Source organism: Morus notabilis, unplaced genomic scaffold (genome assembly GCF_000414095.1).
Source record: "Morus notabilis unplaced genomic scaffold, ASM41409v2 Scaffold1028, whole genome shotgun sequence".
Taxonomy (NCBI): domain Eukaryota; kingdom Viridiplantae; phylum Streptophyta; class Magnoliopsida; order Rosales; family Moraceae; genus Morus; species Morus notabilis.
The window spans coordinates 52,192-75,800 of record NW_010362289.1 but is presented as its reverse complement, the minus strand read 5'-3'; the positions used below and the strand labels follow the sequence as shown (position 1 = coordinate 75,800).

Genomic DNA, 23,609 nt, shown 5'->3' with positions numbered 1-23,609 from the left:
ATTAGAGAGATTTTGAATTGATATATATTTGTGATTTTTCAATGCAATTATTTCAATGATTGAACCATTAAAATAATTTGTATTAATACAACAATATTAACAAGGACCAAAGCAAAAGAAAAAAAAAGGGAAACTAATGACTACTCATATATATATTGTAATATTTTTTGAACAGGACTCTGCTTCTAGCAAAAAAATTTAAAAAAAAAACTTTTTTCAATAAGAAAACTATATGTCGTTTTTATACATTATGACAATCCTCCAAAATCTAAACGAGTATTATTAGAACAAACTAGGTCTCCTTCAATTCGCGGATTCGAGTTTTTAATTCGAACTGAGATGTGATATTTTCTGAGAGCTTTTCACTGTAGCAGAAAAAGTTAGATGTGACATTTTTTACGAACTTTTTACTGTAGAAACCTAAAACTGAAAACTCGAATCGGTGAAATGAACGAGGCTAAATCGTTTTTATTTTGAAACGACCAATGGCAAAGTGACATCCTGTTGGACTGAGTAGCTAGTTGAGTAACATAACATGTTTTTCTAACAAAAATCACAAATTTTTTTATTTTCGGCTAATTTTCACCAAACATTTAGTTAATTTTCTTTTTCTTCCTAATGGTGCAAGATGAGGAGAGTTCAGTTGATATTTAATCTTACGCCATCACATATTTCATTATATGTAAACAAACTCAACGAAAATATTTAACTAAACATTAGAAAATTTCACATTGAATATTATAAATGAATCGTCCCTCATTTATCTTATCAACAGTAATTCAAAAAAAAAAAAAAAAAACAAATATGTGCAGTTTTTCCTTGAATTTTCTTCACGGGTTCGCCATTCTTTTAAAAAATTTTAAATACAGTTCAAATACATACAAAGATAAAGTTGTCATTGGCCTTGGATTTGTCGGACTAAGGAGATGTTTGTTTCATGTATTCATCACTGATTCTAAATCATGATTTATGATTCTCTACAGTATTTTTCTCTCACAAAAAATACACGTAAAGCGAGAATGGTTTTGAATCATGATTCTGAATCTATAAACTAAACGTCCACTAAGTTTCTCGGAGTATCATCTGAGGAGTCCACTTAAGATGCACATTTAGCCTTCCAGATTTTGCACCATCTAATGGAAAAGTGTCTTGAAATTCCCCTTCCAATAGGGCCCTTGTAAGCGTCATGATGACTCTCCCTATTTTATCCTGAGAAATGCGATCCATAATTTACATTTTTAAGAAATTAGTACATTTGAAAAGTTAACTAACAACAAGGGCAATTTGGTTTACAAATAGTGTTTTTGAAAGGTAATAATTTCTTGAAACATCTACTTGATACTCCTCATCATTTAACATCTCCAAATTTTCCTATTGAATTCACCAAGGATTTAGCTTACGATCCATGATTGTGACTCTCATTGAAAAGATATTGGACCTTAATAATTACTTGGAAACCAGCCAATCCAAAATTTACAGTTTGAACATATGTTGGTAGATAATAATAGAGAAGAATCATGCTAGATATGCCAGCTTTAATCCTATCATTTAATTATACCAACTGACATAGCATGCAAAGCCGCTGTTCTTTATCAGCATAAGTTATAACAAATTTTCACGTCAATTAATATTAAAAGATTACATCTGCCGGTAAAAAGATGAAAAATTTAATGCCGCGTAAGTTGGTATTACTTTATACGTCGTAGATCAAGTTTGCAAACCGAAAGAAAGGTATTATTAAGGTAATAGAAGAACATCTTACCTTCCCAAAGGTGTCATGATCCCAAACTTCCAGAATTAACATTTCATGTAATGCATCTTCGACTACAAAGTCAAATGTTTGATTCCAAATTGGATTCAAATTGTCGTTCAAGACCTGAGGAAGCACAAACGAATTAGATTATAAAATTTATCACATTACTGGTTAAGTAATAAACCTTGCACAGTATCTCATTGCGTATCCATAGATGAAAAACATCATAAGGTGTATTCATTTCCACAAGTTGTAACTCAAAATACAATTCTCACCCTAGTTTTGACTTTGGTTTCAGATTTCTTCATTATGAGGACAACATAGGGGTCAGCTTTTCCCATCAAATCGACTACCGGTAAGTCTTCAGCTGATATCACTGTCACAGACAGTACACCTCTAACAATGACCTCCCTCTTCTTCTTGGTGGTGGTTTTGTCAGCATCAGAACCTTCTGTGCCATGAATTTCACTCTTGAGGACCTTCTCTAGAGTCGTTAACGAATAGTCGGGATTGAAAGGGTTTGCAAAGTTATTCTCTGTGCCAAAAGGACAGTACAAGAGTTCCAATTGCACCTATGACATTATTATAGAGCTTGTTAGGATATACAACCTTATATTGTCCCACCTCTTATCAAGTTAACCTTTTAAAAGAATTGATAAATTAAGGCGGTCTTGAATTCAAATTCATGTTTAACATATTTCGAGAAGAGTGTCTATGACCTATCAGCTTAAGCTTTTAGAAGAATTTGTAAACTCTACATTGTATCAAAGGGATAAGAAAACGAGAAACTACCTGACCCCGGTATTTAGTATCTCTCTGGACCTCCAAATCCTTGACCAATTTCAACCAAACATCCTTCACTTTACCTGGCTGGAGGTCTTTAAGAGGCACTTGAGCACAACCAATGAGTTCAGAGGCTTGAACCCCTTCGTCATCAAAAACTCTTATCGTCAAGTGCTGAGTAGACGCATCTTCAACTATGAACTCAAAGTGCTCATTCCATATTGGATTCAGTTGGTTATTCTATCAAATGTGAATGAAGAGTAAGATTTAGCAGAAGAGGGGGAAAAAAAGAAAACAAAAATAGAAGAAGTTGAACATTTCTCACAATTGTGTTACTGGTTTTCGTTTTTTCGGGTAGTGGACGTATGAATAACACAGCAAAAGGATCTGACTTCCCAACTATGTCTTTATTTGTGAGGTCCTTGGCTTGCACAAGCTTTACTTCCAATATCCCAATTGTTTTCAATTCCAAATCACTATGACACGACAAAATGTTGGTTGAGGAGAATATCATCAGAAAATGGATTTATCATATTAATCATGAACATCATGGCTTAAAGTCTTCTCACTTTAATGATAGATAACAAGGATAAATTACAAAAATCCTCCTTGGACTTTGCCACTGGTATCAGCTTAGCCCCTGACTTTTCAAATGATAACCCTGAAGTCTGAACTTGAGAAAAGTGGTAAAGTTGGTCATTTCATCTATTCTTGTTCGAAAAATGGACGGAAAATCTCATGTGCAGTCATGTACTTTTTGGATGGAAAATAAGTAGAGCGACTAAGGTTGCCACTTTCATCAAGTTCAAGAGATGTCTAACAAAGTTTAAGGGGAATCTTTGTATTTTTTTTTCCTATGTCATAAATGACTTATAACCACCATTATTTAACCATATAACAAAATTAAAATACCTGTAATCCCCAGGTAAAATGGGAACAATTTTACGCACTGGCCATGTTATGGAATCTTCAATAGCATCTCGTATTGTTTCCTGAACGAAATCGTGTGGCGGTATGATTAGAAGTATGTTACATGCATGACAATTAAGAACAATAAACAAAATGGAGAAGGCAAACTTTGCAAAGAAATGAAAGTACAGAAGAGTAGATCGAAAAGTTCTGTTCAAACCTCAATGGCATCATAAATTCCTGGGATTGTTGATACATCGCCACCAACAATTTTTAGTTTAAAGTCCAGTTTTTTCTGTAGAATGAAGCATTTAAAAAAAAATTATATTTTGTCTTTGTAAGAGGCAATCAATTATGTCTCTGTTTATGGCCGCATAAAAGTTAAAAGAGTTGGCCATAATACGATAATGATGTTACCTTCTCTCTCAAGGAATAAGAAACAGCTCCAAAACAGGGGAACTCATCAACAAGTGGCTTGAAGATTAACCTGAAAACCCCAGTGAATCCAATATTTTTCACCTAGACAAACAAGGTAAAACCCAAGAAGATGAACAGTTACAACAAATCTGGTGTGAAAGACCTTTCATTCAGAGGTTCATTTAGAGCTATTAGTTTCATGTTGTTTATCTTTATCAGCAAAACTTTATGACTTCTCGTTCCGACAGAAGTCCGAAATAGGATTAGTCAAGACAACTTTTCCGCGATAATTTAGAAGTCATTGGCTAGAGATCTGAGGAAACCAGAATTACCAGATTTGTTTTTGTGAAACCATCTTTGTACCTGTATAGGTAGTGCAACACCAAGCCTTGTCTTAACATCAAGTACAATACTTGGATTACCATCCCATTGTATCTCCAACTCCATTGTAACTCCATCAGCTTCACTTTTACTTTCAAGAATGGAAACTCCTGAAAAACATTGACCCCTTCTATGAGTACCATTACCAAAGCAAAACCAACAAAACTAATCACATTGTTTCTCTTCACTAATGTCTGACTAGAACTTTACCAATAACAGTCCTGTAATATCACTTAAAACTCTTCCTATATTCAGAAGGTAATCTTTTTTGGAAATAAACCATGAACTTTAATTCTATAAAGCACGACTATGACACCTATATTATTCAAATTTCTTCAGCTAGCGTGCTTTCTTTTAAATGTTGGGAAGCAAAAAGAGCAGAATAGCATGTTATTTTGTCTATGTTTCAATATTTTCACCGAAAATTGAATGTTTTTCTAATAGAACATGATAAAATTTTGAGGCAGATATAAGCGTTTTTCTGTTGAGTTCGAAAGTGAATTATGCAGATTGCCATTTTGGGTACTATGGACTTGATTGATTTTCCTTTTTTTTTTTTTCTCTGAGAAACCGCTAACATTCGAAAACCATCATCATATTCACAAGAAAATGTACTACCACTGGGAATCCAGAACAGTGCGAAACAATCTCAATAAGACAAGGAAAAAAAAAAAAAAAAACTACCCATAAAAATATGGCTAACAATGTCACAAAAACACTAATAAAAAAACAACTAACCTGTAAATTGAGGAGCCACAGTACCAAGAGTCAACTTAGAGAACTTAAGCGAAGATAATATAGTTGATCTGTATCGTTCAAGTACCGGCTCCACATTGCTCCTTATCAGCGCCGACGCTGCCTAACCAAGAACAACCAAATAGAAAAAAAAAAAAAAAAAAAAACCCCTTCGAATAAGTTACTTAATTACACTTTCCCTATAAAAGGGCTAAACCAGGAAAAAAAAAAAAAAAAAAAAAAAAAGAGTAACACAATTACCTCATTAACGTATGGCCAAATTTTGTCAAGATGGTGATTCAGCCAATTTAACTGCAGTTATAAATTCAACATTAATATTGATGTTGGTGTTAGCTAGCAACCAATTATCCCAAATACTTGAGCTGATAAGTAATAATAATAGGTAACAGTAGATGCTAGAATAATGAGTGAAAATCAAACTGAGGCATTTTCTAAAAGACATGCATAAATGAAAACTGAAGAGTATTAAAATTACTGAAGATTATTAAAATTGCTAATAAGAAACTCAACTTCTGGCGCTGAGTAAAGACGACCCAAGCTGGATAAAAATCAGCTGGAAGAATAGCCTTTGAGTCTTTCACCGTCATCCTAGCAAACGCCGCCACTGTTTTTGCCTTGTACATAAAATCCCACCAGATAAATATGTCTAAACATGACAACAGAGTCTCAAGGTAATATATATCTATATATATATATAACGTATAAAAATATTACGTACCAAATCTTTACGACGTCTGGATCGTGCCCTCTCGGCGCGGGCGAAGGCGGCGATCAAAACGACGCCGACGGCGATGCCGATGATCGCACCGGCGAAAAACGACATCTTTTATTATGTCGTCGTCGACGCTGGAGATGACCCGATTGAATTTCTTAACGTGCCCAGAAAATCGTGTGTCCGTTTCTATATTTGTTTGGGATTGGCAATCGGATTTTGAGATGTGCCGAAAAGAAAGATTTTAGCATTGTGTTTTTTTGCTGAATGGATTGACCGATGTATTGTTTGGTTTTGGAATTGGAAACAAGAAAAGTAATATGTTCTTTTCTTTCGCTTTCCTTCCTTCAAATCCTTCCTTTGTTCCTTTCCTAATTGTCCTTATTTTTTCCTTTTTTGCCTCCAAATTTTTCTTTATTTGCAACTACTCCTTTTTCTTTATTTTCACTCTTCTAATTTCTTTCACGACAGTCCTTTCAGTAGTGATTCAATAATAGAGAGAGATCAATTTCATACCATAACTTTTGAAAAAAAAAATGTCAGGTTATAATTGAGAGACTTTATTTAGTAAAAAAAACAACTGAAATACACCTGTACCATAGCGTTTATATTTACATATAAAATGGACTATATAATTTTTCATAATAGTTGGGATGCAAGTGAAAAGAATTCACGTAGAATGGTTTTATCGTGAAACAATGAGAACATTGCGGGCGTAAGAGAAACCTCATTCTGAAAATCATATAAAATACAGTTAACGGTGTGATTAGTGGTATCTGATTCTTGATTTGTTATAGTAATTAATCTATGGCGTGCCCCAACCATATTACCTGCCGTCCCAACTACGTGGCATGATGGCGACTTGCCCGCGTATTTTTGTCCGTTTGCACTTGACACTTGGTTCATCACGTGACACGTGATTCTTGCCCTACGTCTTACACAAAGACAATCAATTTATTTATTTATTTATTTCTTCTTTTCTCTACTAAGTACTCAATACTTGCATGAATTAAACAAATTAATATTAGTGGAACACGAATGCTAGTCATTGGCGACTTCGTTATTTAAGCAGTTAATAATAATTCGTATACTTAAATGGCATCTAACAATCATATTATGTAACAACCTTTAAAAAATTTGAAAATGTTAAAAGAAACAATGAAAATGAATTGAAAATATTGAAGTATCATAAAGTGGTGGATTTATACACTATTTAGTCAAAAAAAAAATAGAAAAGAAATTGGAGTCCTCCCTAATATTTATTAAAGCATAAGACAATTAAGAAAAACATATATCCGGATTCGAAGGAAACAGTCAATAATAATAAAGGTCTCGTTCATTTCACCAATTTGAGTTTAGAATTCGAGTTTTACTATAGTAAAAAGTTTTCAGAAATACTCACATCTAATATTTTTATTACAGTAAAAAATTATCACAAAAAATCGCATTTCAATTCGAATTAAAAACTCAAATTAGCGAATTATACGGGCCTAAAAAATGTACAGGTTATCAAAAAGAACATTACTAAAGGGTTGTTTGGTTGGGGGATTCGTATCCTGATTCGAATCATGATTTATGATTCGTTACAGTATTTTTTCTCATAAAAAATATACATAAATAAAAAATAATTATAATCTCATGATTCTAATTAATAAATCAAACGTCTCCTAAACAACTCCGTGACCCGTTCAACTCCTCAAACACGGTGCGCCCCATATAAATTCCACAGAAGCATGAGTCCCATCCCATGTGCGTGCAGAGCCGTTCAGCATTTTTGTATCAGAAATATAAGTTGAAAAGGAAACCGTTATTTGGAAATCAAATCGTACATGTTTAGAATAAAGAGAGAGTATCTTATCAACAAGTATTCCTGAAACAACCGGACCCAAGACAGCTGATATGACCTTCTCAACAGAACCTTTCTCTTTTTTATTATACAGAGTGGCATAAGAGATAAAACGATCCATTTAATCTATTAAAAAAAAATACCCATTTAGTTTATTATTATTACTTTTTCCTGACTGAAAGACCATCTTTCTCTTATCTTTTTTTTTTATTTTCTTTTTAAGAGTGTTCTTGTATTGATAAGATTAATTTTTGATCGTTAAATTTAATTAAAATTAAATAAGATTTAAAAAATTTATAGAATTAATAATTTTTAATATAAATTTAATAGTTAAAAATAATAAAAAAAAATTATTGATAATTTTATTTTTTTAATTCTACGAGAAAAACTTCCTTTCTTTTTATTGGTGTGCACATTTGTTAACTTTATGAAGTGTCGTGATATTAACATGGCGGTCGCTTTATAAACTAGACATTCCCATGTTAGCATAAATGGCCTATAACTTGTTCCTTTTTCCAAGGAATGACTAATCGTCCTTTGGCTTTTTCATGCATTTTTCCCTTTTCCCAAGCCTCTTTTTTCTTTTTTTTTTTTGCTTTTTTTTTTTTAAATTATTTTTGAAGGCTAACCAAGCATCTTTCTGATTCTTCACTATAATAATAATAATAATAATAATAATAATAATAATAATAACAAATAAATAATTAAAAAATAAGAAAAATTATCAAGAGTAACTAATACTTTTTTTTTTTAAATTTTGACAAACGTTTACGTAACTAATGTTCCATATACCCCATTTCATTTTTTTTTTAATCCTCTTTTTTAGGTGAAACATATACCATTCCACTTTTCATCATATAGCTACAATTCTGTACGCAGAATCATGGTGAACGGATCACAATGACCACTATTAAATGAAACGCAATCATTTTCTTATGAATACTTCGGGAAATCAAGAGCTAATTATCAAATATTTATTAATAATCAATGTCTTTTCAAAAAGAAAAATCTTTAACGTTTTTCGCCGACTTAATTTGATATTATGCGTGTCAGTTGTCACAACTTGACAGCTGCAATATTATTAGTTCATGATCATTAATCAGGAAAAATATATCAAGTTATTTATTCAATAAAGAATTACGCCTTTATTCTTATCTGCTAAGAGATATTTTAAAGAGTGGAGCACAACCACTGTCCATTATTTTCCCTTTTTAATTCTTCCTTCCCATAATCATTTTCAAAGTTTACGTAAGGATCTAATATATATATATATATACACACGTATATATATAAGTGCTGACCAAATTAAGCTTGTAATTACAAATATACATACACATATATATATATATATATATGCGTGTGTGTGTGAGGTTCACTCGACGATTTTCTTTACCTGATGCCTTGAGGACTTCCCAGAAATGTATGCACATACGCATGTGATCGATGATATTTTGATGCCTCTGTACTCTTTATCTGTAAAATAGAAGGCTTACATTCTCCTTTTATAATATTCCAATTTCTAAAAATCAGTTAACTTCACACTCTTTTTTCAAGAAGTCAAATATTATGGGTGCGTTTAGAACTCGTTCTAAAATAATTTTATTTTTTATATGAAAATGGAAATGAAAACGTTTTCAATCTTAGATAGAAATCATTTTAAAAATGCGCTTAGTGGTTTTTTCAAGAGATAATTTTCAATATAAAAAAAAATCCATTAATGTCTCTCTCTCTACTTGATAGAGGAAAAAACGGAAAACGATTAAAAGTAGTTTTTCATTTCTTTCTCATTTTACACAAAACTAAAAAATCACTTTTATTTCTGTTTTTTATCTTTAATTGTGTCAAAAGCTGTTTTTCTCATGTTTTCATTTTTTCTTTCTCAAAAAATGTAAAAAATAAAAACAAAAACAACTCCAAACACATCCTATATATTTTTTATTGGTTCAGTTATCAGGTTAATTCAAATGAAGTAAATTAGTAAATATGAACAAGTTGAAAGTAGAGTACAAATGTTAGGAAATTAAAACAATATTGGAAATATGATGATCACCTTTAACCCTCTACCTTTAAGTGAATGCAAAGCAATGTTTGACCTCTTGACGTGTATTGTTAACAACATGAAATAACAAAAATATTAATTTGAAGTGTCCCATATGTTTTCACGCCTTTACTGAAATTAGTATAACAATTATTATTTTTTCTTTTGCTGGAAGAAATTGGTACAACAATTGAATATTTATGATACGGTGTGTTGGCAAAAATCTCTTTTGACACGCTAACATTAGTTACTTTTTCTAATATTCTTATTTTATTTGCAAATTTGGTTCATTCCGGGTCAATTACTAATTTATCACCCAATACTCCACTTTTTAAACACAATCTGCCTCTCATAGAGTATGAAATATTAAAAATTTGATATTTAAAAGGAAAAAAAAAGAAAAATTGAGAAAAATAAAAAAAATGAAAATGAAAATTGCCATACCACTTGAACATGTCCTGGTGGCCCCACCTAATAAAATGCCTAACTTATCGGTTTTTTCATTCCATGATATGCCTAGTTATTCCATAATAGAGCATCCATTATCTTTTGCTTAGTAGTAATTAGTACGCAAGAATTTCCTCTGCTCTTTTTTTTTCCCCTTCTCAAGAATATCTTTTTGGCAGTAAAATGTGACACATTATAATAAATAAAAAAATAAAATGACAGATTTTTTTTAGCACTATTTTTGGGATAATTTCATAAATAATCTCCGCACTTTTCTATCAATTTTATTTTAATTCCTCACTTTTAAAACGTCTTAAATTTAATCTTAAATTAGCAATTTATTTCATTTTCAACCCCTTCCTCCTCAAGTTAGATGTTAAAAGGAAGACAATATATAAGTGATACTCTTTGATCTTTCAACAAAGTATTCTCCTTTATCAAGATCACTTGTATATTCTGTCATTTTTAAACACTTAATTGATAAAAAAGATTAAAATTAAAATTAATAAATTAGGGGACGTTTAAAAAAAAAATTCGTGTCATAATTTAAATTATAATTCGTGATTTACTATAATATTTTTTCTCATAAAAAATATACATAAAACAAAAATAATTTTAAATTTAAGAATTAAACGTCATTCAGTCAGTGATTACAAACAAAATTTGTCACGTTTTAAAAGTTAAATACTAAAACGAGATTGACCGCAAAATTCGAGGGCAGTTAATACTTCATACTGGGATAAAATTTCTAGAAAAATCGCAAAGTGGGAGAAAAGTTCTTCGGAGCACGTGTCTCCGCCAGAGAGTCTCTCATGTCGATTCGCAACGTCGAGGACATACCACACTAGTGCACTGTCGATAACCGTCCCTCTGTTTCTCTCTCTCTCTCTCTGGTTCTTCGAGTCCGCTATAAAAACCAGGAAGTCTCCGCTTCTCATTGCTTCAAAGATACATTACGTTACGAGATCATCATCATCATCATCAGAGAGGAGAGAGGGAGAGAGAGAAATGGCGGGAAACGATTGGGTGAACAGCTATCTGGAGGCGATTCTGGACGTGGGACCCAATCTGGACGACGCGAAATCGTCTCTGCTTCTGAGGGAGAGAGGCCACTTCAGTCCGACCCGCTACTTCGTCGAGGAGGTCATCACCGGCTACGATGAGACCGATCTCTACCGCTCTTGGGTTCGAGTACGTTAAGTTTCGCTTTTTTTTTTTTTTTTTTTTTTTTTTTTTTTTTTTTTGTAATTTTGATTCGATGAAATTGATCGATGTAATTCACGTACGTTTTGGTTAAGGCTGCGGCGACGAGGAGTCCGCAAGAGAGGAACACCAGGTTGGAGAACATGTGCTGGAGAATTTGGAATTTGGCTCGCAAAAAGAAGCAGGTTTTTTTTTCTTTTGATTTTGATATTAGAGTTTCTGCAAAGATGTAGACTTTAGTTGAATTCTGGAATTTTTGTTCTCCTTATGATCAGTTTTGGTGGTGGTTAATGAATCATGATTTAGGCCTTTTCGGTTACAGATGGTTCTGGCATTGCGTCTTGAAATCATGTTCTGGAGTTTGTCAAAGATGTCCTGTTTGAAACTTTTGTAATGTTACATATCTGGATTAGTGAGGGAGTTTTTTTTTTTTTTTTTTTTTTTTTTTTTTACCGTCCTTTGAGCTGCTCATATTTCTACATTTCTGAATTTAACAGTTACGAGAATTTTAAAGGAAAGAGATTTTTGGCCTTTTAGAAAAGCTGAAATGAGATTCATTTCTTGTTGTTTGCAAATTATCATTTATATTTCTATATAGTTTTGGAGTTTTTCTTTCAAAGTATGTGCATACTAGAAGTAGTACAAACCGCAAATCTGCGTATTTATTTATTTTTTCGACATATTTTGCATACAACAAGAATTTATTGTCGTGGAACAATATATATATTATATATATATATTTATTTTGGCGTTATTATTCTTTGTTTGGATTAAGATGTTTTCTCTCTGTTTGCCCTTTTTTATCTTTTTATTTGGAGCAGCTTGAGGGAGAGGAAGCTCAACGTATGGCAAAACGGCGTCTTGAACGTGAAAGGGGCCGCAGAGAAGCAACTGCTGATATGTCAGAAGACTTATCAGAAGGAGAGAAGGGAGACACACTTGGTGAAATAGCTCATGGTGATAGCACCAAAGGAAGATTGCCACGAATTAGTTCGGTAGATGTGATGGAAAACTTGGTTAACCAGCTGAAGGATCAGAAACTCTACATAGTGTTGATAAGGCATGAACTATACTTTGTCCAGCCATAGCTTCGAAGAGGTTACTTGGGAGTCTTTTCTCCTGAGATAAATGTTTTCTTTTTTGTTTCTTTTATTAACATAAAATGAAGTTGGCTATAGCTCTGATTCTTGAATACAAATTTGTTTAGCTGATTCTTGAAAACAAATGTTTTAGCTGATTTCTAACAAGCAGCCTTCATGCAGTCTTCACGGCTTGATACGTGGTGAGAACATGGAACTTGGTCGTGATTCTGATACAGGTGGACAGGTAACGTTTTGCTACCCTGTATTTGACAAAATTTTTGACACTTTTTCGTCAGTGTTATAACTTTCCTAGTACTTAATTTGGAGCTTAAAATTTCTTTCCTTATCAGGTTAAGTATGTAGTAGAACTTGCCAGGGCCTTAGGCACAATGCCAGGCGTTTATCGGGTTGATTTACTGACAAGACAAGTATCAGCACCAGATGTGGAATGGACTTATGGTGAGCCTACGGAGATGCTAAATCCAAGAAACTCAGAGAATTCAGCACATGAGCTCGGGGAGAGTGGCGGGGCTTATATAATTCGGATACCTTTTGGCCCAAAAGATAAATACATAGCGAAAGAACTTCTTTGGCCTCACATTCCTGAATTTGTTGACCGTGCAATAAACCACATTATGCAAATGTCCCGAGTTCTTGGCGAGCAGATTGGTGGTGGGCAGCCAGTTTGGCCTATAGCAATCCACGGACATTATGCGGATGCAGGTGACTCTGCTGCTCTTCTCTCTGGAGCTTTAAATGTGCCAATGCTTTTTACTGGCCATTCACTTGGGAGAGATAAGCTTGAACAACTCTTAAAGCAAGGGCGTCAATCAAGAGAAGAAATAAATAAAACATACAAAATTATGCGACGAATTGAAGCTGAGGAGCTATCCCTTGATGCCTCTGAAATTGTTATAACCAGCACCAGACAGGAGATAGAAGAGCAGTGGCGCTTGTATGACGGCTTTGACCCGATACTTGAACGGAAATTGAGAGCAAGAATCAAAAGGGGTGTTAGCTGCCACGGCAGATTCATGCCTCGCACGATTGTAAGTATTAAGATACACTCTTTATATGGTCTTTGTTTTAAACCATGTTTTATAGTTCCAGCGACAATGAAGAGAAAATGCATAAATTTCATTGTAATGACTCATTGTGAGATTACCCCATTTTGATATGTTGTGTTTCCTTTTACAATTGTATTTCCATTAGGTAATGCCTCCCGGAATGGAATTTAATCATATTGTCCCACATGATCACGAGGATGTAGATGCTGAAGTGGAAAGACATGAAGATAATCCTGCTACTCCTAATCCACCAATTTGGTCAGAGGTTATAGTCAAAGCTATATGGATTTGCCCTTTCTTCTATGATTGTTCTGTCCTAACAAATATTATGAGATGCATGCTCTTTTGCAGCAGTAGTAGATATATTGTTGTAATGCTTCACATATGAGTTTTACTTTGCAGATTATGCGTTTCTTTTCCAATCCACGCAAGCCTATGATACTTGCGCTTGCAAGGCCAGACCCTAAAAAGAATATTACCACTCTAGTCAAGGCATTTGGAGAGTGTCGCCCATTGAGAGAGCTTGCTAATCTTGTATGTATCTTTTAAACTGTATGGTGTGTAATTTTTAGAATTCAGAAACCAATTTTAATATGTTTCTGTTATTTTACCTTTTACAAATACTTTCGTACATTAGTCCATCCTCATAATTTCATTTTCACGCTTTTTGTTGATGCAGACACTAATAATGGGAAACCGTGAAAATATTGATGAAATGTCTGGCACAAATGCCTCTGAGCTTCTTTCAATTCTTAAGTTGATTGACAAGTATGATCTATATGGCCAAGTAGCATATCCTAAACATCATAAACAGTCTGATGTTCCTGACATCTATCGTCTGGCTGCAAAAACAAAGGTACATATGTTGTACTAGTGCAGGCTTTTTTCAAGAATCCAGCCTTCATTGGCCAACTTCTCATTTCAATAAGATATTTTTGGTAGGGTTTTTATAAATCCAGCTTTTGGGTTCACTTCTCATCTCCTGTACACGTCATTTGCCTTCTCATCTGAACGAACTTTTCTTCTGCAGGGTGTTTTCATCAATCCGGCTTTCATCGAGCCATTTGGGCTTACTTTAATTGAGGTGCTCGTCTCTAAATTTCATTACAATCCTAAGTTTCAGATATTGATCTATGTGAAGTCCAACAGAAGGTTTTTTTTTTTTTTTTTTTTTTTTTTTTTTTTCTCCAACAGGCAGCAGCTTATGGTTTACCTATTGTTGCCACAAAAAATGGTGGTCCTGTGGATATTCATAGGGTGCGCTTTTTCTGAGCCTATCTTTTTTCGTGGAAGCATAATCTCATATTTATTATACCTGTCATGAGGTGATTTGTAGCTTCTTCTTACAGGTCCTTGACAATGGTCTACTAGTTGACCCCCATGATCAACGAGCAATTGCTGATGCTCTTCGGAAGCTTGTTTCAGATAAGCAATTGTGGGCAAGATGTAGGCAAAATGGACTTAAAAATATTCACCTTTTCTCATGGCCAGAGCATTGTAAGACGTACTTATCCCGAATAGCGAGTTGCAAACAAAGACAACCCCAGTGGCAAATAAGTGATGCTGAATATGACAACTTGCAACCAGATTCACCTAGTGATTCCTTGAGAGACATACAAGACCTCTCTCTCAACTTGAAGCTTTCATTGGATGGTGAGAAAAATGAAGGAAGTGGTATTGTTGATAACTCTTTGGACGCCGAAGAGAGTGATTCTGATGGAAAGAACAGGTTAGAGAAGGCTTTTTTGACATTGTCGAAGGGCATTTTAGGTGGCAGTCAAAAGTCTGTATCCACAGAGAAAGAAGATTACGGTACTGGCACAAATAAATTTGCAGCATTCAGGAGGAGAAAGTATATATTCGTAATTGCAGTTGATTGTGATACGACATCGGAGTGTATTGAAATCATTGAAAAGGTCATCGAGGCTGCAGGGAAGGACAGGGATACAGGATCCATTGGATTCATATTGTCAACATCCTTGACTATATCTGACATTCATTCCCTTCTGATCTCCGGAGGTTTAAGCCCGTCAGATTTTGATGCTTTTATTTGTAACAGCGGTTGTGATCTCTACTATCCATCTTCAAACACCGAGGATAGTCCTTCTGGGCTTCCCTTTGTGGTAGACTTAGACTACCGTTCACACACTGAATACCGATGGGGCGGAGAAGGTTTGAGGAAGACTTTGGTTCGCTGGGCTACTTCTATCAATGACAAAAATGGAGAAGGCATTGTTTCGGATGATGAATCGGGATCAACCACTCATTGTTATGCATTCCAAGTGAAAGACCCCTCATTGGTAAACTTCTCCATTCTTTTAGCTCTACGTTTTTTTCTTTCTGAACATCAATTTTGGCATTTCACTGGCTCCTCAGCAAGTCATGCAGTTTTTATTTTTCCATTTTCAAATTTTTTAGCTCTACTTCTCCTTTCTTGGTGGTGCAGATCCCTCCTGTGAAGGAACTAAGGAAACTTATGAGAATTCAGGCTCTTAGATGTCATGTCATATACTGTCAAAATGGTACAAAGCTGAATGTTATCCCTGTATTGGCTTCCAGAGCTCAAGCCCTCAGGTAAGTTATGCAGAAGTTTTTAATCTTTTTCGATTATTAAAGTAGATGTTTTTCTGTTTCCTGTTTAATGCCATGGAGAACAATTGTAAGTTTTGATAATTGAGAACAATTTTAAGTTACCAAAGACATCTTGTTCAGGTACTTGTACATCCGATGGGGCATGGACTTGTCGAGTGTTGTGGCGTTCATGGGAGAATGCGGCGACACAGATTATGAAGGATTGGTTGGTGGGGTCCACAAGACCGTTATACTGAAAGGAGTTGGAAGCGGGTCTCGTAGACTCCATGCCAACAGGAATTATCCTCTAGAAGATGTCATTTCACTCGACAGTCCAAACGTTGTTGAGTCTGAAAGTTGCAACAGCATTGACATAAGAACATCATTGGGGAAACTAGGGGTTCTCAAAGAGTAGAGAATCATAGCAATTTATGTGTTTTGTTTTCTAGATCTTCAGTTTCTCACGCATTGTCTGGCTGTTCGTTGCAGCCAAACTCCCTTGTTTTTGCAAAGTTACTTTACAACCATAAAACCACATGAGAAATTCAGTTGTGGATTTTTTTAAATAAATGCTTTGTTTCATCTCTTATTTATAAGTTTTGGTTATTGCCAATTAAATTGGTGCGCTATAGAATTACTAAAGTCTCGTTTAGTTCGTTGATTCGAGTTGAGATATAATTTTATGTGAAAGTTTTTTACTGTAGTAAAAAAATTAAATGTAATTATTTTTTAAAGTTTTTTACTGTAGCAAAACTCGTATTCTAAACTCAAATCGGTAAAATGAACGGGGTTTAAAACTCTCCCACTTGATCAGGATAGCTTCGCGTCACTGTGAAAAGTCCCACTAATGTCAAAGGCCATATTATCTTGGGGGAGTTCCTTTATTAGAATAGAGGGTCACAATGGATAGAAGCTTTGTTGTCGTTTTTTAATTGTCGTATCCATTGATACCACCATCGGCATCTATCGTGCAAAGCAGAGACGTAGCTGAGAGGCTGATACCGCAAACGAAGGGAGAGGAGTAAGTGTGTCTGCCAAAAAAAAAAAAAAAAAAAAAAAAGAGGTTAAATTTTTCCCCAGGAATTGGGGCTTGTGACGATGCCCCCCAAATTTATAAGATCAAATCCGATCTATTTGAATTTTAAATCGCAACTTACTGGTTCTGTCGGTTATGTGCTCAAAATTGCAACAAGTCAGTACATAAAGTAGGAAAATTAAGGCCTCTTTTGGTAAAAGTGAAATCATGAGAGAAAATATGATAGTAGACAAAGTTGAATTTAGATTTTTATGAGAGAAAATAATGTAGTAAAAAATAAAAATTTGAGTTATAATTCGAATTAACAAAGCAAAAGAGGTCTAATATTTTAGAATGATGTGAAATGATATACTTATCCTTGATCTTTAGAGTAAAAGTTAAAGGATTAAACTTTAATTTGAATTTTATAATTCAATTATTAGATAACCATATTTCAAAATCTAATATGGGCCTATGATGTGGGGACGAAAAGGGGTGGCACTAGTCTCCTGAGTTAGAGAAGCCGAGAACTGACCGCATCCCACGACATCAGTATAAAACGACAATATGTTCAAAGAAAATTGGCTAGAAGTCTAGAAAACGGCATAAATAAAAAACGATAACAAAATAAATAAACCTGGTTAACCCAAAAACGACACATGCCTTCAGAACGACATCAATGATCAAGCATACAAAACGTCAACGAACTACAAAGATAATAAAAAAAAAAATGAAAAGAAGACATAAATAAAAGCCCAAATAAGGGATGAAACGACACCAACAACAATAAACGACAAAAAATTTCCACCAAGAAAAACAGTAAACGACAATAGTTACGTCGACGAACGACAAAGATAATAAAAAAATTGAAAAGAAAACGACATAAATAAAAGCCTAAATACGTAAATACACGACACCAACAATAATAAGCAACAAAAGTTTCTACCAAGAAAAACAGTAAACGACAATAGTCACTTTAACTGGATGAGGATAGCTGCCTTAGAAACTATACTATAAAATAACAAATGATAGAAAAACAATATCAACAAGACAAACGACAACAAAATCACGAATAATAGAATAGCATAATAATAATAATAAGGGATAAAATCATTTTGATACCTTATATTATAGTAAAATATGTTCCTAGTATCATGTGTGTTCGATAATATTAAAACGTTACCTCGACATTTTTAAAAACATCTTCTTGGTATTCTGAAACTGATTTTTGAGACGTAAAATGACCTTAGTACCATTTTATTTAATTAACCAAAAACTAATAAATGTAAAAAATCATGCACTTTTTTATTTTGTATTTTTTAATATTTTAATATTTTCAAATATTTTCAAAGTTTTTTAAAAAAATATTGATTTCTATTTAATTAGTAAGAATGGTAGTTTCAACACTTACATGTCCCAAAAATCAGCTTCAGGTATCAAAAAGATATTTTTAAAAACGTAAAAATATCGCTTAAATATTATAAAAAACACATGATACCAAAAACATATTTCGCTATAATAGAAGGTATCAAAATAATTTTATCTTTAATAATAATTGGTAATTAAGGACTGCCCCTACTTATAACATGTAGAAGTGGGGGTCATGTACATGGTATTTGCACTATGTTGCAATTACTTTAGAATGTGTAGCAACGAATTTACCAGATTATTGTTTTACTTTTTAAAAGTCATTGTTCAACAGGATGAACCTAATGTTACACCTCTACTTATATATATTACAGGATAAGTGGTCCTTTCCAAAGGACCGAATTAAGAAAAACTCTATAACAATTAAGCGAAAAATATAGAAAAAAATAAAAGACATGATAATAATAATTATTATTCCTTTCAAAAAAATTATTTTTCTTTTTTTTGGGGAGGGAGAATATGATTAAGGCAGAAGTTAAAAGGGAATTGTTCAGTTCTATGAATAACACGTTAGATATGTTGTTTGTTTTTTCATTTGAAATATTACTCAGAAGAGGATTAAGAGATGTTGAAAAGAGATGGGCTAGAAAAAGACGAATGGAAAGATAAATAGTAGTTAATAAAATACAATTAAAAACTATATATATTGAGAAACGAATCTCTTTAATACTGGTTTTTTTATGAGATTTCTTTTTTATAGTCCTGCAAAGACTAGAGAATTAAATTGAAACCTAATTAATAGTATTTGTTTGTTTTTTTTAAAAAAAACTTAATAAATACGACTAATTTCAAAATATATATTTTGAGGTTTTTATGGATAATTAGTTAAGAGAATCCTAATAAGAAGGGGACCTTGGCTTAAAACCCTTAGCCGGCTAGAAACTAACTCAGAAACAAAATCTACTTGAATAACTATTCAAGTATAAATAAGATTCTGACCGTTTCCAAAGGAGTCCCAGTTACACTCTAACTTGTACATTCTTTGACTCTCATAATAAATAAATAAAAACCCTAAGCAAAGAAACACACACATATATATATAGATTACATATGCAGTGAATTAAATAATAGTCATGGGCGAGTACAAAAGTTGCACCAGCCCTTTTTTACTGTACCCTTCCCTCTTTCTGATCCTCCTTTTTTCTGCCATGAATCACCACGTTACCTTCTTTAACTTCCTCCCTTTCTCCCCTCGCAACCACACGCCGATCTTCAATGGAAACACTAAAATATTGCAGAAAGATTTTTCCTACATCGGAAGCAAGAACAGCACCGAGCTTTTGGCTGCAAAAAAGAACTTACAGAACAGTAGTAGTGTTTCGAATAATAACACTGTAAGTAATACTGCTTTAGAATACGAATGTGTTTAGATCAATATTTTATGTTTGTGAAAATATTTTTGTGGGACTGTCACTATCATTATAGTCATTAATTAATATTCTTTCTGTTGTTTTTTTTTATTCTTTTTTGAATGTAGATGGCAAAGAGGAACAATGTTGAAGAAGAGAGAATTGAAGAGGGATTGGCGAGAGCTAGAGCGGCAATAAAAGAAGCAGCTCGAACAAGAACCTATACATCCTACAAAGAGGAGCGTTTTATTCCCAGAGGACCAGTTTATCACAACCCTTATGCTTTCCATCAGTTAAGAGATCTTCTTTTTTTTTTTTTCTCCCTCATATACTAATTATTAATTCTATATTCAAACTTCTGTTTAAATTTCAAATTTTATTAATCTTTTCTAGCCATCAGACCTTGTTTTGCCCTTTTTTCTTCGTGTTCTTAACCCATCCCAGTTTCGTTAGATTTATGCCATGAAAATTTAGATATTCAGGTTTACGTACTAAACGGATTAATTAATTTAGCACTTAAGAGACCAAACACCACATATGTTCTTTGCACAACGCTTGTTTGGTGAATATATAGTTGAGTATTTTGCCATAACTTGGGCGTTATTTCTAAGGTTTTTTTTAATGTTAATTTTATTAATGATCAAGATTTAGACTTTTGGACAAATTATTAGACGCCCTGTATATATAGGCGGCTATACATATAGAAATGTAGCATGGCATCATGGTGTGGTGTGGTGTGGAGTGGGGGCAACATACGCACAGTAAATGGTTGTTCCTTTTTTGTGCCCACAAAGCATTACCCCTCAATTTCACAGAGACCCCAGTTTGGACCAAGTTTAGTTGATTTCTAGAATTCTTTTCTTATATTATTTATTATTTATTATTTCTTTTTAATAAAGTTGGCGGATCATATATAGTTCTTTTCATTTATAACACTGTACTTTTTTGGGTTTTGGGATGGGTTTGTACTTGGTTTATGGACTTGGTTCTGTTGTTCATTATGAACTAGAGATATGTCACAATCTTCGCACTCTTGTATACCCTCAGCTAAGCATTTTTGACTTTAAGATGGTCCCCTATCATATATAGACTGCATGCATCTAAGGATAAACACTAACCAAGAAGAATTGCAGTTAATATCAATGTTTTCTAGATTGGTAAATTTATATAGTTTTTATTTGGCAGACAAATTCTGATCATAAACACATGTGACAACATTCTACTTGCACATCATCCAGTTTTCTTACTACTATTAAAAAATGTTGAAAACCACAGTGCCCTTGCTTCTAGAAGGAAAAAACCCAAAAAAAAAAAAAAAAAAAAAAAAAATTTCCAAGACCAATATAATTAAGAGCTAATATGATAAATATCTTTTATTCTAATTAACACAGTACCCATTCTAACGTGTCTCTCTAAAATGTTATCAGGAGCCACATTGAAATGGAGAAGAGATTCCGAGTGTGGCCTTACAAGGAAGGAGAACCACCACTCTTTCACATGGGACCGATGAACGACATATATTCCACCGAAGGACTTTTCATGAATGAGTTACAAACCGAGACAAGCCCATTTTTAGCTCGGAACCCAAGCGAGGCTCTTGCATTTTACATCCCTGTTAGTGTCGTTTTTGTTATAGAATACGTCTACAAGCCCTACGTTACTTATTCGAGGACAATGCTTCAAGATGTCGTTGAGGATTACATTGGCATTGTTTCCAACAAATACCCCTACTGGAATAGAAGTAAAGGAGCTGACCATTTTCTAGTTTCTTGTCATGATTGGGTACGTATTCTTCTCCCTTCTTGCTTAATCTTGCAAAGTCTAACAAGGAAAAATTAATTAAATTAATTACATATAATATATATATATATATATATATATATATAAAAGGTTGGATACTATGATAAATCGTCTGATATAAATCGTACAGTTGCAGTTACTGCCTCATAAATTGAGTGTCTCCATTGCGAATATTATTTTTTAACTAATGTCAAGTTGTTTTTTAAGTAACTATATGTGATTAATTTCAAAGCAAAACTGGGGTGGGTCTTAGAATTGATGTATGAATAAGTGATTAGCCAACAAAACATAATTGATTTTCACACTTGTCATATATCATATCAGGCCCCAGATATTTCAAGAGCGCACCCTGACCTTTACAAGAACTTCATTAGGGTAGTCTGCAATGCCAACTCTTCAGAAGGTTTCCAACCATTCCGAGACGTCTCCTTACCTGAAATCAACCTCCGCAAAGGTGACTCAGGCTTAACCGACGCCGGCTTTGTCCAGCCACCTAATAACCGCTCGATATTAGCCTTTTTTGCCGGCGGACCTCATGGGTTTGTGAGAGAAGAACTATTCAAGCACTGGAAAGAAAAAGACAACGAGATTCAAGTCCATGAATACCTCCCTAAAACCCTAAACTACAAAGAGTTAATGGGCAAAAGCAAGTTTTGCTTGTGCCCTAGTGGGTATGAAGTTGCCAGCCCTAGAGTTGTGGAGTCTATTTACGCAGGGTGTGTTCCGGTGATAATTTCTCCTTCATACGTGCTGCCATTTAGCGATGTTCTTGATTGGAGCAAGTTTTCCATACACATTCCATTCGAAAAAATACCGGATATAAAGACGATTTTGGAAGGGATTTCTGAGGCTGAGTATTTGGAGATGCAAAAGAGAGTCATTCAAGTGCAACATCATTTTGTGCTCAATCGACCGGCGAAGCCCTATGATTTTATGCATATGGTGATGCACTCGATTTGGCTCAGGAGGCTTAACGTGAGGCTTTAGTTTTGATGCTTTTGCATGAGAGTTAGGATTTTGTACATTATTAATTACTATTTAGATATAGTCCCTCTGGCCTTATTTTTAGATATGTACAAGTAAGATCATTATCTGTTTTGTGAGAAAGTTGTTATCAATAGAAGTAAAGGGGATTACGCCAAGAGTAAAAGTTTTACTGCATAGTAGTTAGCTTATTAAAGGAATAAAAACTGTGTTATACATACTAATTATTGATTAACAAGAACTCGGTATTGGTAGAAAAGGAAACACGATAGGCGATAACACTTGTCTCCATTAGCCAACGAGTCAACAAGTCAATTCGGCTGGTCTCACTTATTTCGGTTTGCTTTTCGGTAATGTTGTCTCACCCGGTTTAGTCGTTGGATTAAGTTAAATAAAACCTGACGGACTTGTTTAAATAATAATGAAATGCATAACGTGTAGATATGAATAATAACAAATATGAGAGACAATTATTTCAAACGTAGGTCTAATAACAGTACGGGATTATGATAATCAAAATATGAAAGGACGACGAATAATAGGTTATTACACGATTTAGTTAAAATTACGTGGAAAACAAATAAGCAAATTAATAAAATTATTACATAATGGAGTATTCAGGACCGTACAATGGTAAGATTGCGAGAGAACATGAATTGCAACATTATGTATTGATCCCAATAAGTGTATCACTTATGAAAATAATAGAATTGATAACACAATTTTACTAACACAATGGAAACAAATTAGAGTACGTAAAATAATAATAACAATAAGAATCTAGGTTTAATAACTCTACGAAATTACGATAACTTTCGGTAACCTTACGTCACTCGTAAGGGAGAAAACGTATATATTTGGTATCAATTTGATACCAATAATATATGCCAAATAAAATATATATATATATACACACACACATACACACACATATGATTGCGCTAATTAGAGTTTCCGTGCTCCAATACTCGCAATAATTTGCACCGCAATGCTTTAACTGATCAACAGAAATAATTAAATCGTATTTGTTACTTAAGGTCAACTAACGAATATGGCAAGAACATTTAG

At 33.7% G+C, this 23,609-nt stretch overlaps 3 protein-coding genes across 3 annotated transcripts; 2 read left to right on the top strand and 1 right to left on the bottom strand.

Annotated features, from left to right (window-relative positions):
- Positions 1–1,004: 1,004 nt before the first annotated feature.
- LOC21391873 (synaptotagmin-4) lies at positions 1,005–5,954 on the bottom strand. Its single transcript, XM_024167843.1, has 13 exons — positions 5,718–5,954; positions 5,509–5,613; positions 5,240–5,290; positions 4,982–5,102; positions 4,226–4,353; positions 3,863–3,964; positions 3,666–3,740; positions 3,449–3,528; positions 2,862–3,012; positions 2,546–2,776; positions 2,029–2,325; positions 1,763–1,876; positions 1,005–1,209 (listed from the first exon to the last, which is right to left on the bottom strand). Exons 1-13 carry the CDS (start codon positions 5,820–5,822, stop codon positions 1,063–1,065), a joined length of 1,707 nt encoding a protein of 568 aa, XP_024023611.1. The 5' UTR covers positions 5,823–5,954; the 3' UTR covers positions 1,005–1,062.
- A 4,875-nt stretch (positions 5,955–10,829) lies between these two features.
- Positions 10,830–16,559, top strand: LOC21391872 (probable sucrose-phosphate synthase 1). The gene is made up of 13 exons (XM_024167828.1): positions 10,830–11,233; positions 11,341–11,430; positions 12,067–12,305; positions 12,508–12,571; positions 12,678–13,376; positions 13,540–13,659; positions 13,797–13,928; positions 14,074–14,250; positions 14,425–14,478; positions 14,589–14,651; positions 14,744–15,694; positions 15,841–15,968; positions 16,107–16,559. The coding sequence occupies exons 1-13, from the start codon at positions 11,051–11,053 to the stop codon at positions 16,378–16,380; spliced, it is 3,174 nt and encodes a 1,057-aa protein (XP_024023596.1). The 5' UTR covers positions 10,830–11,050; the 3' UTR covers positions 16,381–16,559.
- A 2,922-nt stretch (positions 16,560–19,481) lies between these two features.
- On the top strand, positions 19,482–22,544 carry LOC21391871 (probable glycosyltransferase At5g11130). The gene is made up of 4 exons (XM_010101547.2): positions 19,482–19,742; positions 19,886–20,049; positions 21,185–21,539; positions 21,882–22,544. Exons 1-4 carry the CDS (start codon positions 19,482–19,484, stop codon positions 22,542–22,544), a joined length of 1,443 nt encoding a protein of 480 aa, XP_010099849.2.
- Positions 22,545–23,609: the final 1,065 nt, after the last annotated feature.